At 49.3% G+C, this 12,486-nt stretch overlaps 1 protein-coding gene across 6 annotated transcripts in view; it reads right to left on the reverse strand.

The window, feature by feature from the left end:
• Positions 1-12,486, reverse strand: part of stxbp4 (syntaxin binding protein 4) — a 150,260-nt gene that overhangs the window by 55,617 nt on the left and 82,157 nt on the right. For 5 of the 6 annotated variants that reach the window (XM_073026474.1, XM_073026475.1, XM_073026476.1 and 2 more), the window contains 3 exons: positions 10,046-10,135; positions 9,730-9,795; positions 1,590-1,766 (listed from right to left, as the gene is read on the reverse strand). In XM_073026474.1, the coding sequence (XP_072882575.1) occupies positions 1,590-1,766; positions 9,730-9,795; positions 10,046-10,135 (333 nt within the window). The remainder of the gene's footprint in view (positions 1-1,589; positions 1,767-9,729; positions 9,796-10,045; positions 10,136-12,486) is intronic. The other variant, XM_073026473.1, reaches the window with a different exon arrangement.

Genomic DNA, 12,486 nt, shown 5'->3' on the forward strand with positions numbered 1-12,486 from the left:
TTTCTGGAATGTAAGAGATAGGATAAGCCTCTAGAATGTATAGGGCTGGGGGGGGGGGTGACCTTACTGAGCTTTATAAAATCATGAGGTGCACAGATAAAGTGAAAGTCTTCTCTCCAGCAGAGGGAGGTCCAAAGCTACAGTGCTTAGGTTTAAAGTGTAAAGGGGAAGTTTTAAAAGACACCTGAGGGGCAACTTTTCGTGTATGGAATGAGCTGCCGGGGGAAGCAGTAGAGGGGTGTTCAACCACAACATTTTAAAAGTGTTTGGTAAATAAGGGTTATGGGCCAGATGCAGACAAATAGTTGCCAATCTCCTTCCGTTTCTTCCCTGATCCACTGTCCTCTCCTCTCAGATTCCTTCTTCTTCTTCAACACTTTACCTCTAACCCATGCCCAAGGGGCTTAACTCAGCCACGACACCAATGGGCCACAGAGTGGACTGGCTGATTCACAGTGATTTGTGACTCTGGTTAAGCTCGTTCACAGTGGCTGTAGCTGTGTGCATGGGTCTGTAAGCCTCCCTGAGATGGACAGTGGGTGGGACAGGGTGGGGTGAGAGAGAAGGTCCAAACTGTGCCAACTGCTCAGTGACAGAAGTGACGTTAGCCTCGTTCTAATTTCTCACTGCCCTGGTAAAGCAGGCAGCATAATCAGTGACCTCACCCACCCCGGACATTCTCTCTCCTCCCCTCTCCCATCGGGCAGAAGATGCAAAAGCCCGAAAGCACGTCCCACCAGGCTCAACGACAGCTCCTACCCTGCTGTTATATGACTATTAAATGGTTCCCTAGATTAGCTTTATTTGTCCCGTGTACATTGAAACAGAAAAACGCAATGAAATGCGTTGTTTGTGTCACAGCCAACACGGTCCAACAATGTGCTGGGGTCAGGCTTCCAGCACCAACGTAGCTTGCCCACAACTTACTAACCCGAAGTAACCGTAGATCTTTAGAATGAGGGAGGAAACCTTCACGGCCGTGGAGAGAACGTACAAACTCCTCACAGACTGTGGTGGAACTGAACCCCCGATTGCTGGCGCTGTGAAGTGTCACGCTAATTGCTATGCTACTGTGTTGCCACAGTACGACAAAATGGACTCTTGGCCTCACATTCGACCTTATTGTCTTCCTGCACTGCACTTTTACAGCAGCTGAGTTCTGTTATTGCTTTACCTTCACACAGTGTAAAGGTTCCTGCAAGACAAGCTTTTCGTTGTATCTCAGTACACATGACAATAATAAACCAATTCATTGGCAGCACACTAACCGTGTCCATGGGAGCATCTGGAAACCGTTCTACAACCCTGGGACTCAGATTCCCCATTTAAATGAAGGGAGGAAACAGGCAAGTGTGTCTGGGAGAGGCTACGTGGTGAATGACCCAGATGGTCAGGGCCCATGTTAATGGCTCGCCTGAGTAGTGGAGCAGTCACATCGTGTCTCTTGCTCGACTTCCTCTGAATAGCAGTGGAAGGCACTGACAGGCTCTGACCTACTTTGTTACCTTGACTGAGCACTGTACGCTGACAGGACGTGGCACAGTGACCACTCTGTTGCTGCAGTAACCCAAGACCGCATTCTTTCTTACCTTGGTCTGGCCGTGCTGGTCTGCCAGCTGAGCTTTGAGCTCTGTAATCTCTGCCTCCAGCAGTCGGATCACCTCCTCGTAGTCCATCTCCATGCCTTGTGCCTGTCGCTGTGCTGCCTCAGCGAGGTGAACCCGGCTCCGCAGGCAACGGCCCTCTTCCACCGCACTCTTCACCTCCTGGCATGGGGAGGGCAACATTAGCAGTCAGCACATTCACACTAATAAGCTCACAGTGGCACGTGCACACACACTGCAAAAGCACTCGCATTAGGATATAAGTGTGCACTTATATACACACACACACAATTAGAATACACACTACAGACTCATACATTGCAGCACACACACACACACACACACACTGACATGCTCACACATTGGTACACACAGGGACACACTGACATAAATACACAGGTAAGCACACACTCAATGACCCACTCACAGACACACTCACTCACTCACACTGCCACACAGACACTGCTATACTGAGACACTGACACACACATTGATATGCATGCACATACACACTAACTAATCCACTCACACATTGGTACACATACTGGGACACACTGACACTAGTAAACTTGTACATATTGACACACTCACACATTGGTACATACTGAATGACACACACGCACACACATTGGGGCACTGACACACGCTGGTACACACATTCTGTCACACATTAGTACACACACTTACACAGAAACACATGGCTGCGTGCTGGGATACATGCACTTGAGACTCACTCATATTTGAACACACACACACCTATACACTGGGACACACACTCAGCTACCCACACATTCGAACACTACACACACACTCACACTCTGTCCCGGTGTGCACAATTCCTGCATGGTTTCTTGCGTGAATGTGGCTCACTGGTTCTAGTGCATTTTGGGATGGCCTGCAGTGTGACAAAAAGCTGTATTACTATTTATTTAATGCATGTGTGGGCGGTGAACAATGGATTGCAGAGAAATGTAGATGCTCTGTCACCATCTGACAAGGGGAAAGGTTGCACCCTGTGTCAGGTGTGACCTTTTTTTGAAAAGCCTGACAGTCAGCTTGAAAAACCAGCCCCCGCCCAAATCGTTAACCTGTCACACAGCGACAGGCCCGCCGTGTTCGTTAGCAGTTCCAACTCATCACCATCTGAGTTTCAGCATGAACCGAAAGACCCTGCTCCACCAGTTTCCTGCATTGTACAACGCAGTGGTAGCCCAAGGCTGCTGCAACACCGCAGGTTCTCTTACTCACTCAGGCCCATCACCCTCACTGGGGCACAGGCCACGGACAGCAGCTCGCCAGAGTCCTCTGTCCTGGGCCAGTCGTTCGAGTTGTCCCCAGCTTCAAAGATCCTGCCTCTCCCAGGGATGAGGTCTTTGGGGGTTCTGTTGATGTGTCTATAGCTCTGGGTTTTCACAGGATGGGGTTGCTAGCCCCATGTCCAACCCTCTTTCCGCAGCTGGGTTTGGGACTGTCCATGGTGGAGTTCATTTTCTTTGTAACACACACAAAATGCTGGAGGAACTCAGCAGGTCAGACAGCACCTACGTAGAGCTCCCTGGGTCTGATAGCTTCATTTTTACCAACCTCGTCGTTCCCTTACCCCGCACAGCTTGTTTCTATCTCCTAGCAAAGATCCATACACCTGACCGTCTGAGTGGGCCCACTGTTTCTGCCTGCTTTTGCCCCTCTGAACTGTGTCCACACACCTCAACTCCATTTTATCCCAAACACAGGAGATTCTGCAGATGCTGGAAATCCAGAGCAACACACACAAGATGCTGGAGGAACTCAGCAGGTCAGGCAGCGTCTATGGAAATGTTTCGGGCTGAGACCCTTAATTAGGGCATCCTCATAAAACTATTTTGGGCTCAGTGCATCAAAGTCATATTCCTGTTGATAACTGATGTACTTGCTTTTAGCTTTCTATGTTATATATTCACAAAGTTATACATACACCATAGAAACAGGCCAAATCAGCCCAATTTGTTCATGCTATACAAGTTGTCTGTCCTGGCACCTACCCCTGCAAGTGGCCTAAGTGTACACCTGCTGATTCACCACCTCCCCCGTTTGCATTCTGGGCCCCAAACAGTCCTTCCAGGTGAGTCAACAATCTGCTGGGGTCCGATGCTCCCAATGCAGCTTCATCTACATTGGTGAGAACCGTTATAAACTGGGGGACTGCTCGTTGAGCACCTCTGCTCCATCCACCACAAGCAGAACTAACTGGTGGCCAAATATTTGTATTCCGATTACCATTCCCATTCCCATACTGACGTGTTGGTCCATGACTTCCTCTTGTGCCAAGATGAGGCCACCCTCAGGGTGGAGGAGCAACACCTTATATTGAGTCAGAACAGCCTCCAACCAGATGTCATGAATAACAATTTGTCCTTCCAGTAATTTTTCCCACCCCCTCTCCTCCTCTTGTATTCTGCCCTCTTACCTTTTTTCACCTGTTATCGTCTCCCCCTGGTGCACCTCTGCCTTCCCTCCCTCCTATGGTCCACTCTCCTCCCCTATCAGATTCCTTCATCTCCAGACCTTGGCCTTTCCCACCCACCTGGCTTCACCTATCACCTTCCAGCTATCCTCTTTCCCCTCCCCACCTTTTTATTCTGGCATCTTCCCCCCTCCTTTCCAGTCCTGATAAAGGGTCTTGGCCCAAACTGTTGACCATTTATCCATTTCCATAGATGCTGCCTGAGCTGCTGAGTTCAAAGATTCAAAGTGCACTTGTTATGAAAGTCTGTATGCAGTATACAACCCTGAGATTCACCTTGTTCACAGACAGCCACGAAACAAAGAAAACCATGGAACTCACTCAAAGAAAAACACCAAACCCACAACGCGCAAACAGAAACAAATCACACAAACGGCAAGACAGTGAGCAGGAAACACAGAATATAAAACGGCAACCCAAGTCAGAGTCATCGGAAGAGTCCAGGCGTTTTCATACAGCTCAGTTCAGTTTATTCCAGAGCTATGCCATTTCTGCAGGCCACTCTGATCAAAATTGCACAAAATAGCAGTGACCAAAAGCCAGAAACACATCATAACGTGAACTACAGAGACCATCCCGCAAACTGCATTGATTAAACCACCTAGACCCAGGACTCCAGCAGTTTGTGTATGTTGCTTTGGATTTCCAGCATCTGCAGAATGTTTCGTGCATCTGCCCAAAGTGCCCATTTGCCTGGCTTGCCATATTCCTCCCAGCCTTCCCCCATTGATGTACCAGGCCAAGAACCTTTTCAGATCTGTTACAACTCATTTCATGACCTGTCATTGATAATAAACCTGACTCTGAAGATCATTGAAGACGAGAAAAGTCACAAACAAACCCAGCTGCAAATTCACGAGAGACTTCTAGACAGCGCACTCTTGCGGGGAGGGGCAGAAGGCCGGAAAGCTGAATAAACACCAGAGCAAAGGAAAGGAGGGGATGGTGACAGTGGAGGAAGAGGAGGTGGGTCTGTCCTGGGGTATAGCACAGAGCAGAGGGGGAAATGTCCTTGGTGTGCTGTATTCTTGCTGGAAAAGTTGCTCAGTTGAGAGAGAGCCAAAGCCACAGTGGGCAGCAAGGAAGGCAGCAGACCATGAGTCATAGAAATAGAATTAGGCTATTCGGCCTAACAAGTCTACTCCATCATTCCATCATGGCTGAATTATTTTCCTTTTTAACCTCCTGCCTTTCCCTGTAACCTCTGATGCCCTGACCATAATCCAAAAGTCATCTTACTAATCAAGAAGCTCTGCTTTAAATATACCAAATGATTTGGCCTCTACTGCTCCCTGTGGCAATGATTGACCAGCTTCTGGCTGAAGAAATTCCTCCTCGTTGTTCTAAAGGGATGTCCTATTCTGGGGTTGTGTCCTCTGGTCCTAGACTCCCTAACTCTAGGAAATATCCTCTCCACATCCAATTTATCAAGGCTTTACAATATTCAAGCAACACTGAAGGAACTCAGCAGGCCAGGCAGCGTCTGCAAATTTTCTTGAACTTTTCAATATTCAATGGAAACCCTCCCCCTCCATCCTTCTAAACTCCAGGGAGTACAGGCCCAGAGGCATCAAACACTCCTTATATTATTTTTTTTCATTCCTGGGATCATTCTCGTGAACCTCTTCTGGACCTTCTTCAATGCCAGCAATCTTTTTTTTAAAAAAGCTAAGGGGCCCAAAACTGCTCACGATAGCCCAAGTGCAGTCTGTCCTTAGCACTACATCCTTGCTTTTATATTCCAGTCCCCACTGCTCAGCCACGATGGAGTCCAGAGGGACAGATATGTGATGGTTCCCAAGGCCTGCTGTGAGAAGGGCCCTGCGCAGCCAACAACAGGAAGCCGATTCGCACGCTTACTGCTGTTTCGAGGAAAGGAAATTCCATCTGACATTCCTGCTGCATTAATAGGCAATTGGAACACAGCAAGCACCCTGCTCCGAGGCACAGTTACACCTTCTTTCTGGGATTGTAATCACTGCTGCATGGCGTTTTGTGAATTTTGAGCTCTTTATGCAGAGCCAGCCGTGGCCGCTGCTTCACATCTGTTTTGCTTTACCATCGATCTGTGTTCTCCGGCAACGTGAACATGCACAAGCAGCCGCGTCCCTGCAGGGACTTAGCTCTTACTCTGCCTGTTTACTCTGCCGCTCACTGTGATGTTTTATGCATGAGAGCACTTGTTTGCCGAGAAGCTGGAGCTGAACTGAGGAAGCACGTCAAGCTCTGGGCTGTGAGGCTGCATAGTATTAACAGCAACTTCACAGTCAGGCGGACAAACCAGAGCTCCAACAGCAGAGGAGGGGAGGAGAGTAGTCAAAATGAGGCGACTGGGGCCAGCCAACTGAAAGTGGTTGAAGAGATTGAGAACATGTGAAGTGTCACGGATGTAGGTAGGGAAGGACTGAACCAAAGGGGAATAAAATGGAAGAGCACACACTGAACTGTGTCCACACACTTCAACTCCAATTTATCCCAAACACAAGAGATTCTGCAGATGCTGGAAATCCAGAGCAACACACACAAGATGCTGGAGCAACTCAGCAGGTCAGGCAGCAGCTATGGAGGGGACTGAACAGTCAATGCTTTGGGCCAAGACCCTTCATCAGGACCAGAGAGGACGGGGGAAGAAGCCAGATCAGAATGTTGGGAGAAGGGAGCGAGTACAAGCTGACAGACGCTGGCCGGTATGATTCAATGTCCATGTGACCATAAGACACAGCAGCAGAATTAGGCCATTCAGCCCATTGAGTCTGCTCGTTCCATCATGGCTGATTTATTATCCCTCTCAAGCCCTTTCTCCTGCCTTTCCCCATAACCTTTGATGCCCTGACTAATCAAGACCATGTCAACATCTGCTTTAAATATACTCAATGACTTTGCCTCAACAGATTCACTATCCTCGGGCTAAAAAAAAATTCCTCATCTCTGTTTTAAATGGATGTCCTTGTATTCTGAGGCTGTGCCCTCTGCTCCTAGACTCCCCACTATAGGAAACATCCTTTCCACATCCACTCTATCTTGGCCTTTCAAATGTAGCTAATTTGAGAAATAAAGCTATTCTTTAATTTAATTAAACTGCATGAACCACAGCCTGAGTTATGTGGTCGCTCTGCGCAGAGTTCAGAGGATGCCAATCTAGAAGACTGCAGAGGAATCCAGTCGGGGCACGGATCTGGAAGGAGTGAAATTCAATGCAGGAAGAGCCACCGCAGAGACTGGAAAGAAGCAGCATTCAGGGCTTTGGCTCAACAGCTCTTTCAACCCAGATGGACGGGGATAACGTAGTGTGAGACACCGGTTCCCAGGACTCCGTCTTCTGGCCTTACATACGTGTCTTTCAAACCCCACTCCACTGGAATGGATGGCAGTAAAAACCAACTGAGGCAAAGAAGCTCAGGGATTTGGTTGGATCAGTGAAATAGGCCAAACACCCAGTCATTGGGAGACTGTATGTGGCTTACGGTTAGTGGGTCTTTGTGTGCTGTGACCACACACTGTCCTGTGGGGCAGTACTGTTGAAGCTGCTCGCACACTCTAACACACAGACGGAGCCTCCGTCTCCGTGCCTACCTCTTTGGCAAGGACTCCCCTGCCCACACCGATGACCCCTCTTCTTGGACACCTTGCTCTGACCTTCTGCTGCTCTGGGTCTTTTTCCGACGAGACATTAACCGGCTTGACTCTCCCCTCTAATTCTAACCTCACTTCCACTCCACTCTCTCCGCACTAATCCTAACCTCACCATCAAACCCACAGGTAACGGGGTGCTGTAGTAGTCTAGCAGACTTGTTGAGACCAGGCCTGCTACTTACCCTTGCGGGTGAAACAAGTGCCACACCTGCCCCTAACACCCCTTCCCTCACTACCTCTCAGGGCCCCAAATAGCCCTTCCAGGTGAGGTGACACTTGTGAGTCTGTTGGGGTCACCTACTGTATCCAATGCTCCAGGTGTGGCCTCCTGTACATCGGTGAGACCTGACGAAGATTGGGAGACCGCTTCGCCGAAGGATCTCCCGGTAGCCACCTATTTCAGTTCTACCTCTCATTCCCATTCTGACATGTCAGTCCACGGCCTCCTCTACTGCTGCGATGAGGCCACACTCAGGCTGGAGAAGCAATTCCTTATATTCCGTTTGGGTAGCCTCCAACTTGATGGCAAGAACATCAGTTTCTCAAACTTCAGGTGAATGCTCCCCACTCCCCCTCACCATTCCCCCAATTCCCGTTTCTGTCTCTCACCTCACCTCCTTACCTGCCCACCTTCTCCCCCTTTTCTTTATTCCATGGTCTTCTACCCTCTCCTATCAGATTCCCCCTTCTCCAGCCCTTTATCTCTCATCTATCAGCTTCCCAGAAGTTTATTTCAACCCCCCCTCAGTTTCACCTACCACCTTGTACTTTTCTCCCCTCCCCCCACCTTCGTGTTCTAACTTTTCATCCCTTTTTCCAGTTCTGATGAAGGGTCTTGGCCTTGGCCTGAAACATCGACTGTATTCTTTTCCTGGCCTGGATTTCCAGCATAGACAGACAGACAGATGCACGCACACGCGCACACACACACACTCACACACACCTGCCAGTTGCATGGGGCCCATTCTGCTCTTGTTGCTTTGTCGCTTGTTGTGTTCTGTGTTGCTCAGAACGGTGTGGACATGCTATGTAGGTGTTAGAATGTGTGGCAACACTTGCAGACTGCCCTCAGCATATCCTTAGATAATGCTGGCTGTTAACGCAAACGATGCATTTCCCTGTATGTTACAGACCTGAATCTGAATCAATTGGGTGGAAGGGTTCCTTTTTGTGACCATCGGCACTCACCTCAGCGCTGGACTGTCTCCGTGACCGTGGATCACGTTTGGGGTCCTGGTCCGGTTCCACTAGTCACAGCGCTGGACTGTCTCCGTGACTGTGGATCACGTTCGGGGTCCTGGTCCGGTTCCACTAGTCACAGCGCTGGACTGTCTCCGTGACCGTGGATCACGTTCGGGGTCCTGGTCCGGTTCCACTTGTCACAGCGCTGCACTGTCTCCGTGACCGTGGATCACGTTCGGGGTCCTGGTCCGGTTCCACTAGTCACAGCGCTGGACCGTCTCCGTGACTGTGGATCACGTTCGGGGTCCTGGTCCGGTTCCACTTGTCACAGCGCTGGACCGTCTCCGTGACCGTGGATCACATTCGGGGTCCTGGTCCGGTTCCACTTGTCACAGCGCTGGACTGTCTCCGTGACTGTGGATCACGTTCGGGGTCCTGGTCCGGTTCCACTAGTCACAGCGCTGGACCGTCTCCGTGACTGTGGGTCACGTTCGGGGTCCTGGTCCGGTTCCACTTGGCACAGCGCTGGACTGTCTCCGTGACTGTGGATCACGTTCGGGGTCCTGGTGCCTCGTGTTCTCTGTCTTATTTGTTCACTTTTTTATGGTTTGCACAATTTGCTCTTTATCCCCCACACACTGGGTGTTTGGTGTCTTTGCTGTACAGGGTTTCTAATGTGTCCTGTTGTGTTTGTTTGTGGCTGCCTGTGAGAAGACGAACCTCAAGGTTGTATACAGTAAACACACTTTGAAAATAAATGTACTTTGAACTTCTATTTTTACTTCTCTGTGATTAATGCCTTCTCACCTGTCTGACTTTCTGTAAATCCTCACTCAGTTGCTTCCTGTTTCTCTCTGACTCTGCCAGCTCCTCCTGAGGGAAACACAAAGCAACGAAAGGTGAACCCACCTCTTACAGGTTAGTTATTTTACTTAGAGATACAGCACGGTAACACGCCCTTCTGTCGCAATGAGCCCATGCTGCCCCATTAAAATTTGTCACAATAAAGATGGTGTTACTTAAATTGATAGGAATTTGTAAGAAGGAATTTTGAAATGTTAAAGATTCTGCCTCTCCTCTAGGACACAGCAATCATCATTCAAAGCAGCAGTCACCCTCTCACCTTTACTTTCTTCAATTCCTTCAGTGCTTCGTCCCGCTCCTGAGCAACTCTTTCCAGGTCCTCAGCATCTACTGACGTAGATGATGGAATCTGTAACACACAGAGGTTGTTCAGTCTCTGTAGCCAGCAAACCATAAACACGAGAGATTCTGCAGATGCTGGAGATCCAGAGCAACACACACAAAATGCAGGAGGAACTCAGCAGGTCAGACAGTGTCTATGGTCAGAGCAACACACACAAAATGCTGGAGGAACTCAGCAGGTCAGACAGTGTCTATGGTCAGAGTAACACACACAAAATGCTGGAGGAACTCAGCAGGTCAGACAGTGTCTATGGTCAGAGTAACACACACAAAATGCTGGAGGAACTCAGCAGGTCAGACAGTGTCTATGGTCAGAGTAACACACACAAAATGCAGGAGGAACTCAGCAGGCCAGGCAGTGTCTATGGTCAGAGTAACACACACAAAATGCTGGAGGAACTCAGCAGGTCAGGCAGTGTCTATGGTCAGAGTAACACACACAAAATGCTGGAGGAACTCAGCAGGTCAGACAGTGTCTATGGTCAGAGTAACACACACAAAATGCTGGAGGAACTCAGCAGGTCAGACAGTGTCTATGGTCAGAGTAACACACACAAAATGCTGGAGGAACTCAGCAGGTCAGACAGTGTCTATGGTCAGAGTAACACACACAAAATGCTGGAGGAACTCAGCAGGTCAGACAGTGTCTATGGTCAGAGTAACACACACAAAATGCAGGAGGAACTCAGCAGGTCAGACAGTGTCTATGGTCAGAGTAACACACACAAAATGCTGGAGGAACTCAGCAGGCCAGGAAGAGTCTATGGTCAGAGTAACACACACAAAATGCTGGAGGAACTCAGCAGGTCAGACAGTGTCTATGGTCAGAGTAACACACACAAAATGCTGGAGGAACTCAGCAGGTCAGGCAGTGTCTATGGTCAGAGCAACACACACAAAATGCAGGAGGAACTCGGCAGGTCAGACAGTGTCTATGGTCAGAGCAACACACACAAAATGCAGGAGGAACTCGGCAGGTCAGACAGTGTCTATGGTCAGAGCAACACACACAAAATGCAGGAGGAACTCGGCAGGTCAGACAGTGTCTATGGTCAGAGCAACACACACAAAATGCAGGAGGAACTCGGCAGGTCAGACAGTGTCTATGGTCAGAGCAACACACACAAAATGCTGGAGGAACTCGGCAGATCAGACAGTGTCTATGGTCAGAGTAACACACACAAAATGCTGGAGGAACTCAGCAGGTCAGACAGCGTCTATGGTCAGAGTAACACACACAAAATGCTGGAGGAACTCGGCAGGTCAGGCAGCGTCTATGGTCAGAGTAACACACACAAAATGCTGGAGGAACTCAGCAGGTCAGGCAGTGTCTATGGTCAGAGTAACACACACAAAATGCAGGAGGAACTCAGCAGGTCAGACAGCGTCTATGGTCAGAGTAACACACACAAAATGCAGGAGGAACTCGGCAGGTCAGGCAGTGTCTATGGTCAGAGTAACACACACAAAATGCTGGAGGAACTCGGCAGGTCAGACAGTGTCTATGGTCAGAGTAACACACACAAAATGCTGGAGGAACTCGGCAGGTCAGGCAGTGTCTATGGTCAGAGTAACACACACAAAATGCTGGAGGAACTCAGCAGGTCAGGCAGTGTCTATGGTCAGAGTAACACACACAAAATGCTGGAGGAACTCAGCAGGTCAGACAGCGTCTATGGTCAGAGTAACACACACAAAATGCAGGAGGAACTCGGCAGGTCAGGCAGTGTCTATGGTCAGAGTAACACACAAAATGCAGGAGGAACTCAGCAGGTCAGACAGCGTCTATGGTCAGAGTAACACACAAAATGCAGGAGGAACTCGGCAGGTCAGGCAGTGTCTATGGTCAGAGTAACACACACAAAATGCTGGAGGAACTCAGCAGGTCAGGCAGTGTCTATGGTCAGAGCAACACACACAAAATGCAGGAGGAACTCAGCAGGTCAGACAGTGTCTATGGTCAGAGTAACACACACAAAATGCTGGAGGAACTCGGCAGGTCAGGCAGTGTCTATGGTCAGAGTAACACACACAAAATGCTGGAGGAACTCGGCAGGTCAGGCAGCATCTACGGAAGTGAATGAGCAGTCGACGTTTCGGGCTGAAAACTTTCTTGAAGGACTGGAGAAGACAGAATAAAAAGGTGTGGGGAGGCAAAGCAGGATAGCTAGAAGGTGAACTGTGAAGACAGGTGGGTGGGTAAGTGCTTTACACATCACTTGGTCATCACATGCTGTCATTCCAAACTAACAAAAGGGGGTGAACCTGGGTGGGTAGACACTAGCCTGGGAGTGTAGAGATCTGGACACCACTCAGTGAAACTGGGTAGACCGACACTGGCCTGGGAGTGTCGAGATC

This window comes from Hemitrygon akajei, chromosome 22 (assembly GCF_048418815.1).
Source record: "Hemitrygon akajei chromosome 22, sHemAka1.3, whole genome shotgun sequence".
Lineage (NCBI taxonomy): Eukaryota > Metazoa > Chordata > Chondrichthyes > Myliobatiformes > Dasyatidae > Hemitrygon > Hemitrygon akajei.